This window comes from Mchenga conophoros, linkage group LG7, assembly GCF_057382185.1.
Source record: "Mchenga conophoros isolate Kocher_MC1m ecotype Shallow Benthic linkage group LG7, M_conophoros_male_GT1.1, whole genome shotgun sequence".
Classification (NCBI taxonomy): Eukaryota; Metazoa; Chordata; class Actinopteri; order Cichliformes; family Cichlidae; genus Mchenga; species Mchenga conophoros.
Genome location: NC_140532.1, coordinates 10,959,020 through 10,986,800, shown reverse-complemented (window position 1 = coordinate 10,986,800; position 27,781 = coordinate 10,959,020). Strand labels below are relative to the sequence as shown.

At 42.9% G+C, this 27,781-nt stretch overlaps 1 protein-coding gene across 2 annotated transcripts in view; it reads right to left on the bottom strand.

Annotated features, from left to right (window-relative positions):
• The window catches only part of iqsec3b (IQ motif and Sec7 domain ArfGEF 3b), a 37,149-nt gene extending 13,403 nt beyond the window's left edge, over positions 1–23,746 (bottom strand). For both annotated transcript variants that reach the window (XM_085282064.1, XM_085282065.1), the window contains exons 1-7: positions 22,955–23,746; positions 17,555–17,629; positions 12,940–13,057; positions 11,473–11,907; positions 9,736–10,463; positions 8,781–8,942; positions 6,437–6,559 (exon numbers count right to left, since the gene is read on the bottom strand). In XM_085282064.1, coding sequence (XP_085138190.1) covers positions 6,437–6,559; positions 8,781–8,942; positions 9,736–10,463; positions 11,473–11,907; positions 12,940–13,057; positions 17,555–17,629; positions 22,955–23,478 — 2,165 coding nt within the window. In that variant the 5' untranslated portion in view covers positions 23,479–23,746. The remainder of the gene's footprint in view (positions 1–6,436; positions 6,560–8,780; positions 8,943–9,735; positions 10,464–11,472; positions 11,908–12,939; positions 13,058–17,554; positions 17,630–22,954) is intronic.
• Positions 23,747–27,781: the final 4,035 nt, after the last annotated feature.

Here is a 27,781-nt window from a genome sequence, read left to right as displayed (position 1 = left end):
TTCTAATCTCACTAATTAACTTTAGCTCAAATGTGAAAGCCGTCACTCCACCATATATGAAAGACAGGACAGCAGAGAAATTTGACAGTGCAATACAGCTAAGAAAATTCTCCCCATTTTGTTTAGGAACCAGAGATGCTGCATTTGGACTTGCTTTGACCCATTGGTGCCCATAGCCTTCACAAACTCTCACTTCCACCCCTCCTTCTTCCACAGCTCTTTCCTTCTCTTTCTTACTGTCACTTACACTTACACAGTGGGCCATTTCAGTGGCGGGAGGCTTTTATCTTTGCAGTCAGGCACGATGCAGACACGGAGAGGGGCTGCTCTGCTCTAGAGGACTATGCACTTGGAAGAGCGTATGCAATCAAGAGGTCACATCTGAGACCGGTGCAACCAGAAAGCCATTTCTCACATTCCAAACCAGAACTGAAGTCAGAGGAGTCAGTGAGTATTAATCATGCTGTACAGTTCAGAAGAAATGCCTTTGTTTGAGAGAGACTAGATCCTGCTCGTCTCAAACTCCTTTGCAGATAGAACAGGCACCCGCACATAGATACAAAACCACAGACTCACAGATGAATCTGTATCAGCAGACTTGCCAACTTCTGCAAAAAATTAATCAAAGACTGAATTCAAGGCAAGCTCTGCTGTATCTGTGAGCGTATGCATGCAAATGGGCATGTGCATGGATGTGAAAGTGCATATGTGTGCATGTTTTCTCAGTGAGTGAGCAAACAGTTGACTAAATCGGTAGTGGTAAGCATGAGCGTGTATTTCTGTTTCATTCACACATTTTCAACCACACATCTCCGTCTTATGTAACCAGTTTATTTAAACACTAGCTCTGATCGCTTATCTTCATATCTGCATATAAAAGTTGCATGCCAGCTGGCACAAATACCACTTTGTATAAAAGAACTGCTTTCGACAAGAGTACAACACGCTTCAAACAGATGACATAACAAGTGTTACATAACAGATATGGTAGTGGATGTCTGGCAGTCCCGATAAAGCCCGCTCATTTCTGACCTAAACTCCCAGCTCCAGAAAGTGTGGTCTCAGATCACTGATGACTTTATAATCTGCACCCAGAGGCTCAGTATGTATGATTGAGTGTTTCTGTGATTAACTGATGACCGCAGTGGGTGTTCTGATTGGCCCTCAAATCAGAATCAGAGAGGGGAAGTGTCATGACTGCTCCCTTTCCTCTCTTCCCTCACCACCTCTTGTTTGGAATAAGAACACTTTTCTTAATGGATAGGCCGGGGATTCTGTACTTTTCACATTATCTAAAATCTAGAATCTAAAAAACGTCTCAATCCAAAATAAATAAATAAATAAGTGGTGCTTGCTGTCAGTGTAGCCAAACCCCCCATAAACAGTAGTGTCTTAATCAGTGTCATAGACATGCAGTGTTTCCCTAGATGTGCTAAAGACACTTTGATCAAGCCACATTTTTGCACTGGATCAAATGTTCCTTCACTTACAATCGTGGGCATTAATTCAACAGTGAGTCATCTTATGTTAACTGTACTATTTTTTCTACTTACAATATGATATTCTTCATTGATGTGATGTTAATTTGTATAAATAATTAAAGACAAACAGAAAAGAAGGTGTACGTTTAAATTACAAACTGAAAAACAGAAATCAAAAACGTGATTACTCATCTCATTTCCAGGTTAACTGAATAACACACCCACAAATTACCCTGTAAAAACCGGAACTGACTCAGCTCTGTCCTTGGTTGTGTCTCGTGCAACATGAGGTTAGAAATATTACCCCTCACAGCAGAGCATCCGGTTAGAGCTTTTCTTTGAAAAATGCTGCCTAGAACACTCTTTAAAGGATGCTCTAAATCTCAGGAGTCACTTCTGTATTAAATGAATATTAAAATCTTTTCAATGGGGTCAAGATCATGTGTATATGCTCTGAACCAGAACACTATTTATGGAAAACTCTTCTTCAAAAATGCCCAAACAGTACATACAAGACAGGAATGGTTTCGAAGAAGAAAACCACTGTCGACAACATGGCACAAAAACAGCAAAACTGAGAAAATAACATCAATGAATTCTAGCACATTCTTTGGTTAAAAGAAAAGCAAAATAAATGCATTTGTAGATGATACAGATAGATCCTGCATGCCTGATGTCAATAAGGCAAGAAATACCACAGTGGCTGAAGAGCACCAACAGTGAAACATGGATGTAGGCGTAGGCTGATATGGGAATGCATGAGTGCACAAGCTTGTAGGGGAGATGACATTTACAGATGGCTCTATGAATGCATCTTTATATACCCAAAGACTGAAAGAAAAGACGACTCGCAGTCTTGAAAGGACAGGTCAGAGAAAAAACGATCAGTTTTAAAGGAAGAAGTGAATGCATGGCTATATATATATATATATATATATATATATATATATATATATATATATATATATATATATATATTTCCCTAACTTGAATGTAGGATAACTCATTTGGAATATTTTGCAAAGGATAGCAGCACAGCAAAATCCCTCCAGCAACGAGAGCTGAAAAAAATAACTTGTGAGAAATGGCAGAACAGTTCTCTACAGATTTGGGACAGAATGGTATCCTCCGTGTCCAGGAGGAATGAATCTGTCAGCACAAATGTTATACAACAGGCAGATAGAAAATATATTTTTAAAAAAAAGAAAGAAAGAAAAGAAATCACTAATTGAAGTTGTACTTACTTGTTCTTGCACTGAAAGACATGCTGTATTTCTGGCATGCTTACATTAGCCATGCTAGCAGTATTGTATATCAGCAGTTTTCATGAAACTGCGCTGTTCCAAAAAATAGTAATGTCAAAGTGTCTTACTGTATATTTTACAGTTTTGTACTGTCTTTCTAGAATATCATTAAATTTACATAAGTACACTGTGATTTTACATGTCAAAGGTAAAATAACTGTAAATATAGTAAAACATAATTTACTTGTTTTTTTAAATATATTTTTTTGTACATACAGTGGGGCAAAAAAGTATTTAGTCAGCCACCGATTGTGCAAGTTCCCCCACCTAAAATGATGACAGAGGTCAGTAATTTGCACCAGAGGTACACTTCAACTGTGAGAGACAGAATGTGGAAAAAAAATCCATGAATCCACATGGTAGGATTTGTAAAGAATTTATTCGTAAATCAGGGTGGAAAATAAGTATTTGGTCAATAACAAAAATACAACTCAATACTTTGTAACATAACCTTTGTTGGCAATAACAGAGGTCAAACGTTTACTATAGGTCTTTACCAGGTTTGCACACACAGTAGCTGGTATTTTGGCCCATTCCTCCATGCAGATCTTCTCGAGAGCAGTGATGTTTTGGGGCTGTCGCCGAGCAACACGGACTTTCAACTCCCGCCACAGATTTTCTATGGGCTTGAGGTCTGGAGACTGGCTAGGCCACTCCAGGACTTTCAAATGCTTCTTACGGAGCCACTCCTTTGTTGCCCGGGCGGTGTGTTTTGGATCATTGTCATGTTGGAAGACCCAGCCTCGTTTCATCTTCAAAGTTCTCACTGATGGAAGGAGGTTTTAGCTCAAAATCTCACGATACATGGCCCCATTCATTCTGTCCTTAACACGGATCAGTCGTCCTGTCCCCTTGGCAGAAAAACAGCCCCATAGCATGATGTTTCCACCCCCATGCTTCACAGTAGGTATGGTGTTCTTGGGATGCAACTCAGTATTCTTCTTCCTCCAAACACGACGAGTTGAGTTGATACCAAAAAGTTCTACTTTGGTTTCATCTGACCACATGACATTCTCCCAATCCTCTGCTGTATCATCCATGTGCTCTCTGGCAAACTTCAGACGGGCCTGGACATGCACTGGCTTCAGCAGCGGAACACGTCTGGCACTGCGGGATTTGATTCCCTGCCGTTGTAGTGTGTTACTGATGGTGACCTTTGTTACTTTGGTCCCAGCTCTCTGCAGGTCATTCACCAGGTCCCCCCGTGCGGAGTTTGGAGTCTGACTGTTTGAGGCTGTGGACAGGTGTCTTTTATACAGATGATGAATTCAAACAGGTGCCATTCATACAGGTAACGAGTGGGGGACAGAAAAGCGTCTTACAGAAGACGTTACAGGTCTGTGAGAGCCAGAGATTTTCCTTGTTTGAGGTGACCAAATACTTATTTTCCACCCTGATTTATGAATAAATTATTTACAAATCCTACCATGTGGATTCATGGATTTTTTTTTCACATTCTGTCTCTCACAGTTGAAGTGTACCTCTGGTGCAAATTACTGACCTCTGTCATCATTTTAAGTGGGGGAACTTGCACAATCGGTGGCTGACTAAATACTTTTTTGCCCCACTGTATGCATATTTAGATTGTAAAAATACATTCAGAAATGTATCATAATTTCACAAATATTTGTCTGTTATGTGAGAGAATGATCTGTTAAATTCAAATGTAATACTATGGAAAAATTGAAAATTAATGAGAACAATAATAATTAAAGGAGTATTTGAATTATAATTTTGCTGAAAATTTCATGTCATCTAGGATGGATGTTGGGACACATAATAACATGACGCTAAACATCGGCCAATGAATGTGAACTAACAACCACAAGGTCGCGGGTATGGCTGCACTGTAGGAAAAAATCCTAATATAAAAGTATTTTACTGGAAAAGGCAGAATCCCATGTAAAATTAGCGCAACAAACTCTATTTTCATTACTGAAAATAACTGTATTTTCATGAGAAAGTTATTTTCTGTTATTTTACGGTAGTATTTTGGCGCCCCAGCTGCCGGAATATTACTGTTTTTTTAAGATGTTTTTTTTAACAGTGTGGTCCTCACATATAAATTGTAATGTCGATGATGAGCCTCTGGCAAAACTTGTAGTGCAGTCAGGCAGCATTTTAATCTGTCCATTATTTTGGTTTAACTCAAATACCTGCAAAACTAATGACATTCCTACCATCTGTACTTCCATCTGCTGTTTGCCTTGCGTGCTGTTTAGCAATGCAAACTGATATGGTAAACATGGTGATCATTACCTGCTAAACACAATGGTTTTGTGAACATGTTTGAATGCTGACAATAGTATTCAGCTTAAAGCAGCAGGCCTGTGGGCTGTTCAATGTCTTCAGAGGGACAAACCGCCCTTGTCACAGAAGAAGGAGGAAACTGTATTAACAGTCATAAGATTTGTCAGAATGAGGATGCAGAAATTTGTTGGCAGCCTACTAACAAGCTGAACATTTGTTATGGTGTGAACAGGGAAAATGACGTCTTGGTTAATGAGTTCAAAGAGGCCACTGACTCAAGCCGTGTCATGCTGGTGACAGTGTGGGCATTCCTGAGGGAAAGAGCAGTACATCAAGGGAAAGACATTAAATGTATAGAGCAATTCAAGCAATTTCTCTGTAATAGAAAACAATGAAGGGCATTTTTATTGCATTTTTAGTCCTGAGGGGACGCTTTGGATATCTTTAGGACTTATCAAGGACATGGCCAGCCAGGGGACCAAAGTTGCAGCTTTTATTTGTCTGGTTGCTTCTATCTGTTTATTGCCTCAGTTAAAGGTTAAATAGCATGATTTTAAAATAAAACAGTTTCCATCCAGGTATTTGTTAGAAGCAAAGCTAGACAGTTTGCAGGAAAGGTATAAGTGTAGTCTGCAAACTGCAGTAAGTCTAACAAGTTCCACTTGGCATTTCAAGACCTTTATCAGCAGCATACACTAGCGTGACTTCAGGGCTGGATTCAACACAAAATGAGGACAAAACCAACTGAGGCAGATCTTGGTGAGTAACAAACTTCTACATATTCATGTGTGATTTTGAATGGGATGGACACGCAACTACCCAGCATGCACCAGCAGCCTAAAAAGAAAATGATTTGGCCAGGGAAGTGTCATCTGGTGAAAAGAGAGCTGCGAAACAAAGCATCTATTCTTGTCCTGATGGAACACACGCTGATTTTGCTGCAGTGTAAATCCCTATTGTGATTGGCTGATGATCAAACACTGTTGAGTTTATTCAAAGGTTACAGGAAATCAGTGTAACTTATTAATGACACAGAGCTTTGCTGTCATCACAGCCTGTCGCAGTAAGCCAGCAAAAACAGCCGATTCTTCTATGTCTATACAGTGAGCTGATTAGTATGCCATCTTGGACGCATTCTGCTACCCCAAGGCTGCGAGATCAGAAAAAGCTTTTTGCTTCAATTTTATTCCAAAGTGTGTGTTCTTGGTTGTGTGCCATTGTTTTTCTGATTTGTATTGGTGGCCACAAGCAAAAGGCCCATTCCTGTTAAAATCTTCAGAGTGCACTACCCAGCCCTGCTCGGTCACATGATGCACTGTTTTTGTGTTGCACATTGTTAAAAATCAAAGCCAGAGCCCGTTAGTCAGTGAGGTTGGGTTGTGATCAAGCTGACAGTCTCACCTAAAGGCTTCGATGAGTCTCTCCACTTTCTGTGCTTCTCCCTGAACACGGACATGGGCCTGGAACTTTCTCAGGGCTTCGTCAAGCTCCATGCCTGAGAAATCCATCTCGTCCACAACACAGCTATAAAGAGACAGAGAGGGAGGGGGGGAAAGACAAGAAAAAAAGGCAAAATGAAGCTGGGTTTAGTTTCAGTACTTCACTGTAGTGAGAAGGTAACAGAGTGAGTGTGCGAGTGGATCTGAGACAAACTATCTGTACCCAAGTGCTGACGGCAAATCTCGTCATTACAGTCATAGTTCCATTACAGAACCACTGACCTGAATGATGCACATAGAGACAACATGCTTGCACGTGCACACACATATACCCACGTGCTGTGCAAATATCAGTGGAGAAGAAAGAGTCCGAAAATAGTGGGAAAAGAGGGATGAGATGGCAAAAAATGAAAAGAAAAGAGGGAATGGGAAAGAGAGAGGTAACATGAAAGGCTGAGGACAGACTGCGGTAATGGGAGTAGTACGTACAAGATTGCGCATGTACATTTAGGTGCATGGGTGTATTTGTGTCCATACAAGTGTGTCTCTTTGAAAGAAAGTGAGGGTGTGTGCTTAAGTGTGTGTTCAGTGCAGTGACCTATTTCTACAGTCTGTACAACAACATCAGCAGAAAACCTCGCTACGCTGGTTCTCAGTCTGCAGCCTACACTGGGAGGATGCAAAAAGGGGTGAGTGTCAAAGCATTAAGAAAAAGCATGTTTTCATGGATGTCTTCCATTTCCGCAAACTGGTGCCACATGTCAAGTGAGTTTTGCGCGTACGCTCATTTATAAGGTAATTGCTTTCGAAAACCAGCTCAGTTTGAGATAGCTTTTAAAATAACTGAAGTTTGAAAGTCCAAATTTAACAGATGTTTTACTTTATTTACCTCAGTTTCTTAGCCATATAAAGCAACAGTACCATCGGACTTTGTACTATGATGTATGATTGAAACTCTACTAAAGGACCTAAATGAGAATATTAGTGAGATTAGGTTTTCCTGAAAAAGAAAAAGTCTTTAAAGAGGTCCATATGGATGCAAAGTATGTATAGAAATGACTTTTCCTGTGAGAATACTGGCAAGGAGAAGAGAGATAAGCACACATGTGCAGGAGCTTTGATCATCATTAAATTGTTATCATTTGCAGACATTTCTCAAATAAGGTATCACAGTGATTTTCTGCAATATCAACAAGCAGCCAGTTTGTCCTTGAAACCTTTGTAGAGGCAGAAAAAAAAGAAACCACAAAGAACTCAGTGCCTAAAAAAGCCTCTATACAGCCTGATTCTTTCAGGTCTCCTCAAAATAGGGGCACCCTCACAAATAGCGGGGTCAGCTCCTCAGCTACATGTGAATGAGTTTGTTTTTTTCCAAGGTCAGGAAGGAATTCTAATCTTAAAGCCCGATTCAATGAGAAGTGAAACGACTGAAAATGTGAGCATTTACAGTTTTGCAGCAACGAAGCAATCTAAATCTGGTGAAGAGAACCGTGTGATAAGGTTTAAATTTTCAAAATGAATACTGTGTTAAGATTATTAACTCAAATTGAGAAAATTAAATAGGCAAATAGCAAAAAAAACTTTTTCACTTTATAATGAGTAAATGCTAAATAGACTGGTACTAAACACTCAAAGCTCTACGAGCCTCAATCACCCAGACATACAAGCACTTTTTTCTATACCTAAGCACCTCGTCTAACATTCATGGACATGTTCATACTCCCATGGATCCTTCAGGAGCAGCTTGGGGTTCGGTATCTTGCCCAAGGGTACTTCAATAGGCAGACAGCAGTAGCTGAGCTACTGACCCTACAGTTGGTAGATGACCCACTGTACCTCTTAACTCACATCCGCTCCTAAACAATGTAGCTGTAAATGTTAATAAGATCTATTGCTGTCAGTCCAGATGCTGGACTGCAGCGCAGTTTCTGTTTCACTGATCTAAGGTGCTTGACATAAGATAAGAAAAAAGTGTCAAAGTGAGTGAGAGAATATTTTATGATCGGAAACTCAAAAAGTGAGGTGCACTTAAACCAGTTTTATAAATGTCATTGGTTCATTACTATGGGGATTACCTTTGTCAAATCTGACAAAATAACCCCCAAAATGTCATCATGTTCATACAAGTTTGTGCACTGACGCTATAAATTTGTAAGAAGCCTATATTTCTAACTGGAAGTACAACGTTTGAATGATCAGAATATAAGAAAAGGGGTGCCTTATTATCACCATAAAGTCAGTTATATCTTTTCCTAATCAAATAAACCTAAATGATGACTGATGACAGAGAAATGACATGAACTCACTCAAGGACATCTCTGTTGAACTGCAGTTTGCTGTTCCCCAGAAACTCCCCAATCATCTGCCGACTTAGGCCCTTCCTCTGCAGCAGAAAGTGAGCCACTCCGATGGCCGTGTCTGGGACGAAACCACGCGTAATCAGGAAGTGGATGCCTCTCTCTGGATTCCTGTCCGCACATAACAAATAGAGAAAAGCACATAGCGTTAGAGGGAATGGTGCGTGTAAGAAGTTTTGTGCATTCAAGCAGAGAGGTGTGTTGAGCTGAGCGCGAAACAAAATCTCTTACACTATATTTAAGAGAAAGGGTGCCTAATATGTGTGTGTGTGTGTGTGTGTGTGTGTGTGTGTGTGTGTGTGTGTGTGTATGTGTGTCAGAGGAGGCACTAGGAAAAAGAGGGAAAAGAGAGGCGCATCCGTGCGCAAAAGCTGTTAGCTGTGGACTTTAGAAAGAGACCAAGTGTTACTGATGCATATGGGTTAATTTACATTAATTTGTATTAGCTAATAATAAGTGCAGTCCAACCGTGGACACTATTTATAGGAACTCTGTGGCTCTCGCATTGTTCATGACCTCCTTGACTGCCTCTAATGTTCCACCGCATTTATTCTCTTTGCATCTGTCTCTCTCTCTCATTCCCATCCCTGCCTTCCTCTTGATGTCTTTTTTTTGCCATGGACATCAGATCATCAGAAGATAACACTGAACAGGCAGCTCCTCCCAACAATCACAAACGCTAATGAGCAGCTGCCTAAAGCGGTTTTGCATGGCTGTTGGAGATGTGTTGGAGACACAAACAGCAGTAAGAGTACTTTGAACCCTGAGCCAGAGGGTGCAGAAATATTTATTATATATTTTCTGAGAGAGTGCTCGGTGTGTGTGTGTGTGTGTGTGTGTGTGTGTGTGTGTGTGTGTGTGTGTGTGTGTGTGTGTGTGTGTGTGTGTGTGGTGGTCTACTCACACATTGAAGAGGTTGAGTCCTATACGATAGAGGCGTTTGCGGTGTGTGTCAGTAGACAGGGTGGGTGAGCGGCAAGAGGCTGGATCCTGGCAGCGGTCCCTCGGCAGAGAGACGACCAGAGCCTGCAGGGCCTCGGGGCTCGGCCCCCCGGAGATCTGCTGGGGATGAGTGTAGTGGTACTGCTGGTACTGGGTATAAATCTGGGCAGGCTGTTGGTTAGTCTGGGCTGAGGTGGAGATGGAAGTGGAAGTAGAGGTAGAAGTGGAGGAGGATCCCAGTCTGTCTGTGCTGTTCTCCCCTTCCATTCCTCCTCCCCCTGCAGTTGGCACTGCTGAACCCCTCCTGGATCCTAGATCAACCATTTCCAGCTCTTCACTAGGCGGAGGTGCAGGAAACTCTGGCTCCTCCACTGACTGGTTGTCTCCTCCCCCAGCCATTCCACTCACAGAAGTCTTCCTGCTACCTGGTTGTCCCCCACCTGCATTGCCCAAAGAGGTGGTGGTGGTTGTGGTGGTGGCAGAGGAGATGGTATAGGAGCTATTGCTGTCAATATGAACTGTAACATCCCTGAACGCCATGAGCAGCGAGCTGGCACTACGTGGCAGACAAGCACTCTCAGCAGCTGCACGAAGCGCCCCGGGGTCCATTAGCAGTCCCTTGCCCTCTCCACCCTCAGACAAGCTCCAGCCACGAAGGGCCTCATCAATTGACTGCGCCAAGGAGTGCAGCTGAAAGTATGATCACAAAAAAATATAAAAATTCACATCACAACTCGTGATTTAATCAGGTCAAGGGCCATGATTCATGTATGTAAAAGCTTATGATAGTCGCAGGGTTGCTCATTAGTGGCTTTTAGTAAGACTAGTGGAACTAAATTAACAATGACAGCAGCTGGACTACTGAGTGGGCCACTGGCATTAAGATTAAACTCATTTCTATCAAGTCACTAGAGCCAGTCAGTTTAGTTTAGCTAAGTAAGATAAAGTGTAGATGCAAGGACACTGAGGGTCAGCTCTGTTCTTGGATAAGTAGTGCAAGATTTAAAGAGAATTTAAAGATAAGTTCAGTCAGGGTAAGAGAATATTGTCACGGAGATCAGTAGATTTATGATGGGACAGACTGATACTGACAGCGTGCCTCACGAATATGGTAAAATCTTATTTAACATGACTACACGCTCGTAGGGCTCCTTGGCTTTAATGAAGTCATAATGCCATGCAGACATTTGCTGATTTGCATTAAAACACAAAGTAAGTCAGAGAATAATAAGAATGTCATCAGTTTTGCAGATGTTTCATCATAAACCTCAGTATCAGACACATTCACATCTTGACCTGAGGACATCAAAGAATGATCAAAGTTATAAAAGATCCCGAGGAGATTATGAATGTCTACACCAAATTTTCTGCCAATACATTTACTAGAAAATGACACAAAAGTCAAGACGTTGTTAAAAATGTATCTTCTGAATGATGAAGGACATGGTGTATCTATCGAATTTAATAGTAATATGCTCTGTACCTGTCAAAATATTTGACTAGAGGGTTAAAGAAGTCACTGGGATTCACAGTCATGGAAAGGTCAATGTCTAAAATGTACCAAAAATTGTTATAATTCATTCAGTGGTTTTCCAGATATTTCTATCTGGAGTTTATAAAAAGTTTATAAAACATTTATAAAATCATACAGTTTTGCATTCCTACAACACAAGATTAAAACAAAAAACAAAAACCTCACTTGTTCAGAGAAGCAGTCTTCCAGTTGTGTGAGTGAGGGTCCTGGGGTTTGAGGTGTGGGTGGTGCTGGGCCTGGTCCAGGTCCTGGGCCTGAGCCTGGGGCAGGAGTTGGGGGAGGTGCCGGGGCTGACGCAGGAGATGATGGGGGCAGAGACGTGGAGCGGCAAGGGGGTGGAGGGGGGGTTTTAGAGCGTAAAGGTATCTGTCCTCCTCCAGGATGCAGAGTGTAGCTGTGTCTCTGAGCTGCGTTCCGGTTTCTGCCCGAAGGGCTGGGATGCCGTAGAGAGATCCGACGAGGAAGCTTACTTTCTGACAATGAGTTGCGGATCTTCTGGAAGTTTTTGCTGAGCTGGTACTGACGGAAGGCTGTCTGGATACGACGGGCTGCCCGCCTTGCTATGAGATGGCCTCCATACTTCTGCTCCAACTCTTCTATCTGGGAAAAGGGAGAGAGCGAGTATATTAAATTTGTTGACAGGACTCTGAGACTTTAAGACATTTCAGGAATAGTACTGCAAAGCACACAAAATCTAATGAAAGATACTTATTCATCCAGCAGTAAGCAAACATGTTACAATTTTGCGCCAATGCCTGCAAAAGATCAAAAGAGCTGACTTGAATCATGAAATTCCCACTCACACCCTTCTTAAGCCTTGATTATACTTTCCACTAGTCCATGAGTCTGCTAGCGCCCGCTTGGGTCTTACTTATCAGTCCACTCTTTTTAAAACTGGTGGGTGTTTGTGTTATTAGAACCAAAGTAAACATCATCTATCATCATTCAGCTGCTAATACTGGCTGAAGGGGCATGAAAAAGAGGATGGATGGGCTGTGACAAAGGTGCTGTTGAGAAAATGAATAGAAAAGTAAACACCCGCACAAGCTTATTTCTGTTCCATTTGTTGGCAGAGCAGCTCAGCTTAAAATCTCACTGTCCTCCACAATTTTTTGCCCTCTTACATTTTCGGCGAGAGGGAATCGAAGGAGAAGTGGGAGGCAGGGGGAGAAGAGACAAAAAGGGAGGGAAAAAGGAGGACAGCCACTCATTTGTGTGTGTTTCTGTGTGTGCGTGGATTTGATCATACCAAAAGTACACACAGACACGCTCATATAAGTGAATCCATGCAACAGCGCTAGCAGTAACAGCGGACCCTTCAGCAGTTTCCTATGAGGAATAAAGACATCTCCAGCCGCCAGAAGCAGTTATTAGCTGTTACCATGACAACTTAGCATCGTTCATGCTCCTGTCTCTGTGGCAGTGGTATCCTGGGTGCTCTTTTTTCATGTGAACATAGACAGAAATAGATCTGAATGGGAATCTGTTTTTATTTTTTTGTCACCCAACTCTGTGTCAAGTGAGCAACCTTCACATGCACACCTTCTCGTGCAAAGACAGGTAGAACAACCAGCTCTGCCTCAGCACCCAAAATATGCTCATGAGCCCACATACACCTGCTAAAAGACATACCTGTTTGTTTTTATTCTCCAGGGTGCTCTCGTACTCACTGGGTCCCTCCCTTTTGGTACCCTCTGTTTCCTGTCTGTCCCCAGAGGAGGTGCCATCCTCCAGGCTCAGCATCTGTCCACTGACACAGAAATAAGAGCGGAAAGATATCAGTCCTTCTGACGGAGTAAAACTCTGATGTCAGTGGCTGGTCATCAAGTATGTGAAATGTGAAGAGACTTATAAGGGGAGCAGCACGCAGACAGTGATGTGTAGCTGTGGCGGCCCAGGGTGAGGTTGACTGGCTTTATGTGCCCAGTCCTATTTGGTCAGATTTGTGGCTCGAGTGCAAGTTGCAAGTGTGCAACTCTGAATATGTAACAGTGTAAAACTATGTAAAAATTATAATCTCCACCTCTTATTTGCTGTTTCAAACATAAAACTCAGCTTTTTCTTATTGTGTTCTGCAGAAAAGAAACAGCACATCAGCTGTTTGTCAATGTGATGAAAAAAAAAATGTTTTTAAAAATCATAATTTCTTGGACCCAAAAATGACTCATTAAATGAACAATCCACAAGCAATATTCATTTCTATCACAATAATACAACATAGAGAAAATGCACAAGTCCTCACACTATGACAAACAGTGAAAGCATTTTATTTTTCCATTAATAGCCAAAATAACCTAAATTACTATTCAGTTAATATTGATTCATTTCCCTTTAGTGTGCTGATCCAGTTGTTCCCAACCCTTTTTGCTTGTGAGCCGGTAATGTGAATCAATATCTTCTTGTGATCCATCATCGCAGGATGCATGTCTATAAACTGTGAGCAGTCAAAGACTGATTCTTTATTCTCTGACTCTCTCTTAAGGAGGTAAGAATCAGCTGTAATAGAAGTGAACGTTTTCCTATATTCCTCAGTGGTGACTAGCTCACACTTGACCAGTAACTGGTTTATCAATAGATTGTTCCTCCTATTCAATCGGTAAATTAAAATGTTATATATAAAGCATAAATGATCACCTCTTTGCGGTTAGCTCGCACTGTAGTGTTATATAAATGGAAGATTGTTTAGTTTAGTTTAGACATGCAGCCACTCTCATATTTGCCCTCCTTATAAGTCTTCTTGATGACCATCTGACAAAATATTCAGCAATTCTCCGCTCATGCATATTTACCAAACATCTGTCGATCTCTCCAGGCCTCCTTCTATTACTATGTGAGAAGTTTGAATGTTTCTTTTTATTTGTTGATGTTCATTACATGTTGTGTACTGAGATCTGAGGGACATATTTTGTCAAGTTTGCTCAGATTTGTTCCAGAGTATTGCATGAACAGACTGACACCACCACTTCACTTCCCTTTTCCCTTCAGAACTGTCTTAATTATTTGTGGCATAGCTTCAAAAAGGTGCTGGAAACATTCCTCTGAGATTTTGGTCCATATTGACATGACAGCATCACACGCCCGTTTCAGATTCGTTGGCTGCACATCCTCTATCAGATTGAGATCCGAGGACTCTGGAGACCATTGTCATGTTGAGTTTTGTGACATGGTACATTATCCTGCTGGAATGGTAAATGGCCTGCATTTGTATAGCGCTTTTCTAGTCCCTAAGGACCCCAAAGCGCTTCACACTACATTCAGTCATTCACCCATTCACACACACATTCACACACTGGCGATGGCAAGCTACATTGTAGCCACAGCTGCCCTGGGGCGCACTGACAGAGGCGAGGCTGCCAGACACTGGCGCCACCGAGCCCTCTGACCGCCACCAGTAGGCAAACATGAGGTTAGCATCTTGCCCAAGGATATTTGGCATGCAGCCAGGAGGCAGCCTGGGATCGAACCACCGACCTTCTGATTAGTGGCTGACCTGCTCCATCCTATCCATCCTGAAGATGGATACAGTTTGGTCATAAAGGGATGGACATGGACAGCAACAATACTCAATACTGTGACATTTAAACAATGCTCAAGTGGCACTAAGAGGCTCAGTGTACCAAGAAATGATTGATTATTCCACCAACGACAACCTGAACTGTTAATAAAAGGCAGGGTGGATCCAAACTTTCCTGTTGTTTATGCCAAATTTAGAGCCTAGAGCCAAATATTGCAGCAGAAAATGAAACTCATCAGACCAAACAATTTTTTTTTTTGTGCCAGTGTGAACAATTGTCTCCATTTTCTGTTCCAAGCTGACAGGAGAGGAGTCTGGTGTGGTCTTCTGCTGCTATAAGCCTGTCCAGAGATGCTCTTCTGCATTCTCTGAGTTACTGATGCCTCTTGTAATTATCATCTGACCTCTGATTACAACAAGGCATTTTTGTCATGGAATGTTTTCTCTTTTTCAGATCGTTGTCTGTTTTTTGACATAATCAGGCCAGTCTGGTACAAACAACCACGATGCTCAGGTTAAACTTCAGCACGTTATCTTCACCATGTTTACATGCATTAAATTGCTGCATTGTAATTGACTGATTAGATAATTACTAAAACTAATAAAGTAGCAGGTGAGTATGTGTATTGATTATGAAAAGAAACTACAGGTGAAGGCATGTTTTTTTTTTTCATACGGAGGTCAATTTTGAAATTTTGGGTTATTTTATTTCCATAAGATGTCTTTTTCCAGACAAGTCATGAGAAAATGTCCAAAATACACAAACAGGCATTTTAAGACACTTTGTCTACATATTCATGGAAAATACTGTTTGGAATTTAGCAGCACCATTTCTTTATAATAATTTTTTTCTCATAGTCAAAACCAGAAACCTCCTTGAATGTGTGCGCATGACGTTGTGTGCTTGTTCACTCTTTCTTCCTCCCAGATAAGGCTTACTCTAATAATTTTTACACGAAGAGGACCAGTGCTAAACGGGACCAGGGAGAACAAAAAGCCCGCTCATGGTTAAATAATGACTGCATCACTAAATTTCCTCTTTGTTTTCTTTGATTGCTGTGAAAGCAACTATTCTGAGTACCGAGCTAAAAGTCACAGATAGGGCCAGAGACGCTCGCTCTTATCATTAAATGAGATAAAGTTAGCGAAAATAGATGGAAAAAGAGAGCGTGGGACCAGAGGAAAGAGTGCGATAGGAAAATAGAGAGGAAACAGGAAGGTTGAGACTGTGTGTTGGGGTGTGCATGCTGGAGGCTGTCTATATCAAAAACTCTATTAAAACACTGCCATGCCCCAGTACTGCATCAGAATACATTAGAGTACATTAGAATACATTAGAGGATTTAAAAGCAAGAGTCAGCTATTAATGCATCTGGACAGCAAAAGCCTCTGTAATGATATGGGCACCCTCTCTTCCTCTCGTACACGCTCGCAAACATAGACTCCTGCCTTTGCTTTTGTGTGACAAGGTGGCAAGATTTGAACATCTGTCAAAACGCATTGCTCACAGTCCCACGGAGACCTAAAGTACTGTACAGCCAGGGGAGAACTCGCTCACACGCGAAAAGGCTGAGTAAAGGAGAAAAGGCACACCAGTTTAAGCTAGAGGCAGATCTCGTAGCATCTCTTGGGAGGTTTGTGTGTTCTGATGGATTCAGCGAACATCAGCGCGTAGACGTGGGTGCAGGTTAGCAGCCACCGAGAGCACAAAACTTTGTGTAACGATGATAATAATGAGCTACGGTGTTACACATCTCCGCTACATCTCATCATCATCTCAGCTGGCTGTCCACTGCCGCTGTGCCATTAGCCCATCCAATCAGGGATATGTGGGTGTAGGAGTAAAGTCATCAGATCAGAGAGAAGAGAGGGATTCCAGACAGACAGATGGTGATATTAATAAAAGCAGAATAAGTGAGAGACTTGATAAGGAGGGATGAGATAGAAATAATTGCAGTGAGCTGATTAGAAGAATCTTCCAACAGACAGATAAATAATGAGAAGAAATAAACAACACAGGGAGGAAAACTACGCCATAGCAGATGAAGAGACTGGAGGAAAAGAAATAGACCGGGAACGACTGGATTTAGAAACAGAGCACAGAGGATTAGAAGATGGGAGACATTCGGGAGGAGGGTGGAAAAACAATAATCATTGAGAAACATGACAAAATCAGCTTTTCACAGTTTTAACGGCTCATTCAAAAATCCAAGTGAAATGTCATGCATTCCCACACATCCTCATACACAATACTTTCTACATACTCACAAACAACTCACATCACAAACAGACAGCACTGCCCACGCACAGTCACACGGTAAAAGTCACTACAGTAGATTCTCCAGTTACTATGGTAGTGGCGAGGGTTGCGTCAGAGTTGCCATAGGCGCTTTCATAGTGGGAATATCAGTTCGGTTACCCACACTTCCCATTTATATGCCTATGAATATGTGAGTTACCCTTGAGGCTGTCAGAGGTGTAGTTTAGTCACAGAACATTTAACTATCTTTATGAAATCCATGCACAATAGGTCTATAAATGCACCAATTCACACTCACATGTGGTTCAATAAAGAGCAAGCAGGCTATCAGGCATGCTTAAAGGCCTGGGTGTTGAAATGGCTCAGCTGGCACTAATGCACAGAGTGTATGTATGCAGACTGGATGTTTTACATTGTTGCAAGAGCACACTGTGAGAGAAAAAAAAAAGTCCATTAAAGTATCTTTGGCTTACCTGGACGAGCTAGTGGTCTCAGTCTCTGGATGCTCAGGGGCGGGGCAGCAAAACTGATGCAGCACAGTCTCGCTCCTGCAGCAGAAGAGACAGGTGAGGAAAGCAGTGGGGTGGATAGACTTGAAGGGAAAGCATGTCTTTCAGGTTGTTATTGGTTCAGTTGTTGGATTGCCTTGTGCTAATACGCTTCTCTGCGCCCATTCCCGACATCACAAAAGATCCTGAAGAAGTGCTTCTTGGATGCTGGATTATTGTAACATTGCATTACACAACTTGCCACTGATCCCGGGGTAAATACCCTATGTAGGTCAATTCAAGGCTGAGAAAGCTTAGATAGAGTGGGAGCACTTATGTGTTTGTGTATCCGGATGTGCTCGTCCTCTCCCCTCCTCTCCAATTCAGCAGATCAGTGGTGATTTAGCAGAATTCCCCTAACCCAATCTGGACAGATGGTTATTCTGGCTCTGCTTCCTGTGTTTTTCTTAAGTTCTCATTTTCATTTCTCTCTCATACATTTTGCATTTACATTCATATTTTAAGCACTTTGCTAGTCCTTTTATCTGGGGCAGATTACAACCAAGGAGAACAACGGACAAAAAAATCCCATGCATCACGTGGAAGCTGTTGCCGTTCGACCTTTTCACCTTCCGAATGCTGGACACCTTCCACTACCAGAGGCTTGAAAATTAGCATGATCATCACTGTCCATCCAGCTAAGTTTTTGTGAGGTCTTGGTGTAGTATTGGTCTTTTCATGTTGAGCTGAAAGGATTCGGCTGACAGTGAATTTCTTGGCTACGCTACAGCAAGTCTTCTGACCTGGGCGCAGCATATTGCTCATGACACAGACCCACAGTGACAGGCAGTCAGAGTCAGTGCAAGACTAGGAATGACAGTCTGAGCTATAAAAAGCTATCGTTTCACAGCAACTTCCACAGACTTAAAGGGACACTGTGGGGTTTTTTGTCTTCATTTTTTTTAAAAGATGCATGGCAAAAATTATTCATATTTATTTGGTATGAATAATACTGCTTCATCTGTTGTAACACCTAAGCCCCCCAGTGACACCTCTGACACAAAGAACTGCTTTTTGTGGAATTTATAGACTAGTTATTATACCTGGATTCATCTTTTTTGGGTTTTGTTTTGCAGGTTTTGCAGTAATTTTCACACTCTTCTGTTAACAGCTTGATCCCAGGAGGTTCAAAAAATTTCCAAAACAATCATGTTAGATCTGAATATTAATTTTTCCATTGTAGTTGTTGTCTTTGTTGTGCCGTTGATCCGCTTTAAACATCAGGTAAAGCGGGGCAAAAAAGGGAATATATCAAGCTAAGAGGACTTTCTGAAATCACTGGAGCTAAAAACATAAACTGCTCTGTCATACATCTGAAACAAGTAATTTTCAAACATGCTTGTCAAAGAATATTCCCTTTCCCCCCTTTTTTTTAGTACGCAGATAGATGTTTAATAAACAGTAACACGGTCCCCCTCTAGTTTTCCTGCAGGTTAAAACAAGTCTACACACTTGAATAAATCTTACTTTTTAACACCTGATCTACTCTATATAGCCACAAACCTTTTTGTAGTTTGAGACGTTTCCATGTTTTTAAAGTAATTTGATCTGCTTTTTATTAATTTTACACTTGATGAGGTTTTGATGCTGTAAATTGTCATTTAAAAAGCCAATTTCTTAGTATTTCTTAATCTTAGTAAGCACTCAAAATGCTTTGCATTAAAAATCTGATTCAAATCTGTTTATACTGTAGACTGTATTATTCTGCGGGTACGATGCTTTATCAGTTATGGATGTAAACGGGTCGTATGTGGGATTTAGTGTCTTGCTCAAAGGCTCTTCAGTGCGTGAACTGGAGGAGCCAGGAATCGATCGCTGGCTCAACAACTGAAGGAGTTTAAACATCCCCGTAAGCCTGTAAACTACATTCCCTGTGCCATTCACCGTCTATTTTGGTTTTGGATGAGATGATGCCAAAATATACTTTGTCTAATGCACATCTGACTGACAGGTGAGCAGAAAAATGAAATTGTGTGAAAGCTCAGAGTTTATGGAAGATACAGCTCAGTCACGGATCTTTGTCATCAAATATAAAAGAGTGTCTTTACACTAAATTGCAGGGTGAAACTATTTCTGAGGCCACAACCTCGATGAAATGGAGAGCCATATGACTGATACTGTTACCACATCAGCAATTGAAAGAAAACATGGAACACTTTTTACATTTTGGAAAGTAAATTAATTCGCTTTCATCAAGTTTAGAAGAGGAGACGCACAGCACGAAGCCACATCTCGAGAAGACTTTAAAGTTACGACTAGATTGCAGAGGGGTTGCTGACCATGGTATTTTTTTGTCCCAGACTACTTGCTTTGAGTCCAGTGAATTAATTAATCTGGCCGAGAAATACTACAGTGTAAAACTACAAATTTTCTTGCTTGCACTTTGGGGTTTGCACAGATTAAATAAAGCAATATGACATTTTAATTTAGGAACTTTAAAATATGCAGGGGGGTGAGTTTGCTTTTTCACTTTTATTTTTCATCTACTCCTGCTAGGCTATAGCTTCGTGTTTAACGTATCAAAATGATAAGATAAAGATCATTCATCCTCTAACTCTCCAAAGGAAAGCAAATACAATATAGCCTATTTTTAACTATACTGGTTTAAATAGGAGCTGACTGTTCAGGCAGTTGTTGTAAGACCTCAACTCCCAAAGTCAACTCCAGTTTGTCCATCATGATGAGAGTTGGAAGTTTTTGTCAGGCTAATATAAAACAGTTCAGCTCTGCTCAGTTTTATTTGGTCATACAGGGAAGAAGAGGCCAGCCTGAGCAGACACACATAGGCTACTCATATACACACTCGCACACAAACACTCAGCGGGTCCATCTGTCTGTACAAGGCACACACGTAACGGCCATTCGTCTGCAACAACACTTACAAAGAGAACAGGTGAATATTTTAACAGGACATGCCTCCTGCTGTTGGCCTATGTTCTCTCTGGCTCTCTCTCTTTCTCTCTCTGTGAGCTCTGTCCTCTCTCTTGCACCTCCCCTCTCCTCTTCCCTGTTTTGTAAGAGCACTTAAAACGCAATGCCTTTCATCAGCCAGTACCCAGTACAAAGTGTAAGGCGAGAGGAGCGATGGAGGAGGGTTGGCATGCAACAAGATCAGCTCCATTTGGACTCAAAAACATTACTAGTTCTTTGTATGCACATTTCATGCCGCCACAGGATAGCAACGTGTTGTTCAGCCTTTGCATTTGTTTGCCAGACGGATAGATCGTGGAGACAGCTCTTTTTTTCTGTGTGTGTTTTACTCTCTCTTTGTACCTGTCTCAATTTTTGTACAATGAATGTGCTTCTCTTTGCCTCCTCTTCCTCTTTTAACCACCCTCCCATCTCTCTCAACTCCCCTCTCTTTCAGCGGTCCATTCACAGTGTCAGCCTCAAGCTCCTTCCTCTAGACACCTCCAAGGGCTCCATCAAAGACAACAACTGGGCATGCATGTCTCTCTTTCTCTTTATAGCTCTCTGCCTTTCCCTCTCCTGAGAATGGCTGATTACTGTTCGCTCCATGGGCTAAGTGGGGCAGATAGAAGGCTCAGCTGGAAAGAAAGACTGAGAATGAGTGGAGGAGAGGATCCTGCCTCTCCCCCATAGGCATATCCATTGGTTTCTGTGACAATGCAAACATAAATACACTCACAGCCAACCCAATGTAGAACTCTAGTCCACATGTCTCTGTTTGTCACAAAAGTCGATAGTGAGTTAAAATAAATCTTCAAATTAACTGATAGAGTGGGATGTGTGAACGAAGGCATGCCAGCACATATGCATATGCACAATCACACAACTTATACAGGTTAATTAGCTGGCAACAGGACTAATGGAGCAGAGATCTGATTTCCAGTTAGCTGCAGACAGGATGGAGCAGGGAGGTGAAAAGCTTTTCTCCTCCTCTCCTGCTTGGCTTGCCAAAAGCAAAAGTAGACATTAGGTGTTAGGCTACTGGTCTAATCCAAAAGACTTAAAATCACTGAGGGAGCAGAGGCGTAAGGTTGCATTCAAGGACATACATCAGTACCCACAGGAGCAAGAGGGCTATTTAGCCAACTGCTCTGCAGCAGCCTGCTCATCTGGGGGATGTTCTGCTCCAAGCTCTGAGCTCTTTTAATAACAAAAAATTATTGTTATTGTAATTTCTTCCCCTCTTCTTAATTATAATTAAGAATCTGTGTAATACTGTTTCTTGAGCAATAAATTGTCGTTGCAGAGTAAGACGTTCAGGAACAACTTGGGGTCAACGCAGTGCAACAGGGTCCAGAGGAGCAACAGGGACTCTGCACACACACACTCGTGCACATGGAGCTGCGACTGTAAGATGCATGATCATGTGCACTTTTGGATTAATATCACTAATGTTAATATGTGCTCCTCTGCACCTCTCATCACAACTTCATTCTGTGTTGCTCCCCTCAGTGGGGGTGGAGTCCCAGAGAGACCAATAAGGGCTCCTGCTGATAGAAAACTTATGAACAGAAAGAACACCACACACACTCTGGCAAAGAGAGAAACATGGGTCTTCCCTCATTAGGGTGATATTCTGTGAAGCTCTGGTGACAAGCAGGAGGCGGTACTGTGTGTGTGTGTGTGTGTGTGTGTGTGTGTGTGTGTGTGTGTGTGTGTGTGTGTGTGTGGTTTGTGGTGTGTAGCTGTGTATCTCATCTACCAGGGGAACATCAGAGGATTTGAGATCCCGTGGGAGCTTGTAGATCCCTGGTGGTAATTGACAAGGAAAGCCAGCAAACACGGACAGCGGCTCGAGGTGTGTCATCGTCACACGTGAAGCTGCTTCTGTCTCCTGCTGACTCTGACCGCTGCGCTGAGTGTGTTTCTCGCTCACACACGCGCGCCCGCGCACGAACACACGTACAGGCCTCCAGCTGTTTGTTATGTAATGATCCAGTGATCGTGATCCAGTTTCTCATTTAAATAATCCACCTCTTCCTCTCCTGGCACGGTCCTTGGTCGGCACACACATACACAGAGCTGAAAATTGGAAATTTGCAAGCGCCCTCTTCTTTAATTAAACGCCTCTCAATCTGCAGAGCACGCGCACGCACACGTGGATGCGCCTAATTACACAGTTTCAGACAAAAGCTGGATTCGACAACAGGCTAGCCCGTAATATGGAAGATATGAAATTTGTTTTGGCTTGAAGTTGATACAGCCGAATAAGTCAGGTTAACGCGAGAGGTTTGAAATTATGGGCTATAGAGCTACTTTTTGAAAAGCCACTAGGCTATGTATATAGGCATCTGGAGCGTTTTGGCGCACACGCATACATGCAAACAATCAAAGGCTCTAATATTTTCTACTCACTCGGATTTCCTGGCCAGGGCCAGAGACCGACAAAGGGTTGTCGGGGTCATCGGAACCAAAGAGCGGCAGCTGTGGCAACTTCCACCGTTTTCGGACTCACTTTCAACCGGCGAAATTGTGGATGGCTCGGCTGGGACCAGCTGCATGTCTCCTGGGTCCATAGGTTGGGTGGGCGAGGACTGGACAGCCGGAGCCGCCTCGACTTGTGCTGGTGAAGCCGCATCTGGCAAAGACCCCGCACTAGTCTTGAGCGGGGGGTCCTGGGGATGGTGGTGGTGATGATGAAGGCAGCTGGGGTCGGGGTGGTGATGGTGGTGATGGTGGTGATAAGGATGCTGTTGTTGTATCCTGACGTCCCGCAGGTGTCTGTTCTCGCCGATCAGCTCATCTACCCTCCGGTCCAGCTCTTCTATTCTTGCACGCTGGGTCTGGATGAGACTCTGCTGATTCTGGACGATGGTGGTAAGCTCCCGCAGGTACAGAATCGCCTGCACCGGGTTTTCTAGCAGGCTGGAGCTCATCATACGCTACCCACAGCAAGAGGAAGGAAGAGAAAGAGAGAGAGGGGGGAAAGAACCTGGACGCGCGGATGGAGGACAGAGGAGATGCAAAACAGCCTATTTGTGAGTGCGGATGAGAAGGTGGCGTGGGATGTCCTTCCGCTCTCCTCTCCTTGATTCTGTTCGGCTGTGGATGAGGCTACGCCGACCAAGTCAGTCTCCACTTCTCCAGTCGTTTACTCCCTCCCTCACTCTCTCTCACTCGCTCTCGCTCTCTCAAACACACACATACACTGCGCTGAGTGGTGCTGATGAGAGCAGCCAGCTCCAGATGTGACAGCAGGGAGGAGGGGAGGTGCTCGAGGATGGATGCGTCACTGCACGCACAGACACGAGCACGGTCCTAGCACGCGCCCTATAGGTAGCTACAAGGAGTTCTACGGAGCATCTTTAGTTTGTGGACTAGTATGTGAAGCTGATTTATTGCACACAAAATCCTTTTTTCTTTTAAATCTAAGAATTTGGTTAAACAATCGCAAGGCGGTGTATTTGTGTAGCATGTGCATCTTACGATGCATCTTGCCCCTGAGCTTTGTATGTAATTTAAAGGCCCATAAAAACTAAGTTAAAACTATAAATGCTCCAGAATGTGAAATTAGTTCGTACGAAATTGTCTATATAGAAATAAACAATACGGAACAAAAAAAAAGGGGGGGGGGGGATGTATTACATGCAAAGACAATTGAACGTCTCATGGTGCCTTGACCTAAACACTCATTCACAAAAGTCAAATAATACAAAACTTAGAGACTTTTATATTATTGTTTGCTTATTTATGTTTGCGTTGCCTATACTTTTTTTTTTTGGCCTGTCCCGTTTGTCTCTTTGCCATCAGAATTGTTGTCTAAAGGCGAAGAAAGATGCCCAACGGATTTACTTTGCCAAATGGACCATCCCAGCCTTGCCGTAATGGTCTATTTGATTCACCTTTTATTGTTTATTTTATTTTATTTTCACTTGCTAAATATGGGACAGACTTGACTGGGGAAAAGAAAGGGGAGAAAAAAAAGAGGGAAAGAAAAACAGCGGGGAAGAGGGACGGGGATAAAGGGCAAAAAACAAAAACCAACGAATTAAGCAGACAAAAAATACATGTATCAATCACCTGGATCACCTGTTGAGAAAGAAAAAAGAGAAAACAAGCAGAAGAAAAAAAAAGAGCAATATAATAAACAACATCACGATGATCTATGGGAATATAACAGTAAATACTAAATATTAAACATTATTGTGCAGCACGTAAGATCGACAGCACACAGTGTGCTTTGAGGTAGGAGCCAAAAAGGGTGTAGTGTGTGTGTGTGAGCACCCGTGTGTACACCTGTGAGCATGGTCGCGCTTGTTTTTAAAAGGTTCCTTCATGTAATGAAGTGCAAGAGGGTGTGGGGGGCCACAGCCCCGTCCTCCAGGGCATGAAGCAGGTATGGAAGAGATCAAAACTCCAGACATCCAGAGGCCCTCAGAACACAAGAGACCAAGGAAGACCAACAGAGGGGCAGCCAGAAGCCGGGGGGGGGGGTTGCAGTGACGCGCCCGTGAGCTCCGTCGGCAGCCAGCTGTGCCAGAGTGACCGAGCCCCAGGCCGAGAGGCTGAGGGCACCCCACCCCCGAAGTGGCCCGAGCGAGCCCCAGGCTCCAGGCCCCGACAAGCAGCCACCAAGAAGTGAGGTTCTTTGTGTCCTGGACGCCCACCCCCGGACACAAAGAACCACCAACGCACCGATGTCTGAGGGCGTCTGCCACTGGCAGGGGAAGTGGTGGGGGGAGATAGGCCTCCATACCTTGGAGGGCCTGAGATGTCCCCAGAGAGGTGGCGTCTGATACCCAACCTGACATATAGACACAGCCATACAGGCACACACAGATACAGACATCCATTCCCACCCTCATGCTCTCATATGCAATTACTCAACACTCATCCAACGTGGAGACAGACATAGGTACCCTTGCCCCTGGAGGGGGAAACTGCACCCAGACCCAGGTAGTGTTACCCTTTTCCCTGGGGTGGAGAGAAGCAGACTGCCCCGACTCGGCAGCAGCAGGGAGGCCCCACATTCCAGACCCCAATCAGACGGCCAACTCCTCCTCCCACCCCGTCATCCACTCATCTTCCAGACTACACAGGATAATAGACGCCCAGGCTGAGATCTTCCTCCACCTCTCCTGTATCTCCCCCTCCTGCAGAGTGAGTTCCTGAAGAGAGGAGACCTCCTGCAAGATGTAACAGCCTCCCCCACCAGTTGAAGAGCCCCCCAGGTGGCTCGATGCACTGGCCCCCATACACCCACCCGCCCACAACCCCAGCAACACACCAACCAGGACCCAAGCCCTCAAGGCCCAGCCAGGGCCCCAGCCCAAAGACGGAGCACCCCCAGAACCCCACGCCCGTCCCGGACCCACCCAGGGGCAGCCAGGCTACCAGTCAGTAACCCGCGTCCATCAGCACAGACCCTCCCCTAGCCCCGCTGCACGCAACCACGAGGAAACCGTCACCTTAGAGCCAACAGAGCCCTTAATAGGCCATGACCGCAACAACCCCGGGTTGAGCCCTCCAAGGAAGATGCTCCTGGGGAATCCCCCGACGCCCCAAGCCTATCCCTGCCCCCACACCAATCACAACAGCAAAGGTGGGACCAAACTATGACCCCCCACCCCCACTAGGTGATGGAGCTGATCAAAGGAGCCTAGAGTAATTGATCTGATGTGGTGGCAGAGGCTGTATCAAGACTAATGTAATCTAATAGATCATTTCTATATTATTATTAAGATTATTTTTATTTTTCCAGTTCATGAGGACTGTTTTCTTGGCTATGCATAGGGCAGTGAAAACCATATGGGCTATATTCTTTTCTGTAGTGACATTATCTAAGCTGCCCAACAAACTCACTAAAGGGGAAGTTGGAATGTTACATTTCAGACACTTCGATAAGTCTTCACATATCTCGCGCCAAAACTTCTGAACTGGTGGACAGAACCAAAGAGCATGGATATAATTGTCCGGTGAATTGGTTTGGCAGTGTGAGCAGTTGTTGGTAGACGTAAAGCCCATCTTGAACATCCAATGACCTGTATAGTGCACTCTATGTAATATTTTGTATTGAATTAATTGAAGACTGGGATTTCTAATTAGATGAAAGGTTTTTAAGCAAATCTGAGTCCAGAAGTTTTGGTCTATCAAATGGAATAAATTCTGATCCTTCTAATATATGTTCTAAGTATTTGATTCCTTTACCACTCCAATCTGGAAAGTTTATCATATTATTGTTTTGTAATATGTCAGGGTTGTTCCAGATAGGTGTACGTTTGCATGGGATTAATGAAGACTCCGTCAATTTTAGAAACTCCCACCATGCTGTCAGAGAAGAGCTGATGCTGATGCTTTTGAAGCATTGATGTCGTTGGATGTTTGAGCTGATAAATGGTAGGTCTGAGATCTCTAGATTATTGCGAAGTGCTTGTTCTACATCTAGCCAAGGTTCATCTAAGAGGGTATGTTTTAGCCATCCTGAGATAAACTGAAGCCTTTTGGCTAGTAGTGCTGAAAGTTGGTAGTTGTGATCATTGAGAAGAAATAATTTATTTTTGGTAAGACCATCATTTTTATAGCGGCAACCCTTCCCATGAGTAATATGGGTAAACATTTCCATCTAGCCAGATCGCCTTCTACTGTCTTTAAAAGTGGGATATGGTTTAATTTAGTCAGATCTACAAGCTTGGGAGAAACATTAATACCTAAATATTTTATATTTCCCAATTGCAGTGGTGTAGAAGAAGAATTATGGAAGGAGCAATTAATCGGGAGGACTGTAGATTTTGATCAGTTAATTGAGTAATCTGATATTCTTGCAAAAGAGTTTATCAATTCAATCACCCCAGAGATATTGGTTTGTGAGTTTTGGAGAAAAAGTAACACATCATCCGCATAAAGGCTGATTTTATGTTCCACGTTCTTGCATTTTATGCCCTTAATTACTGAATTCTGTCTAACTGCTGCTGCTAGTGGTTCAATAAAAATTGCAAACAGTGGGAGAGTGGGCATCTTGCCTGGTGCCCCTCAGGAGACAGAAGCTGGAGGATGTTTGGTCATTTGTTTTGACACAAGCTGTTGGGAAATTGTATAATATTTTTAACCAGTTAATGAAAGAGGTTCCAAAACCAAATTTGTGTAAAGTTGCAAATAGAAATTTCCAATTTACTCTGTCAAATGCTTTTTCTGCATCTAAAGAAAATATTGTCGTTTCAAGGTTTTTACTGTATAAGTAGTCCA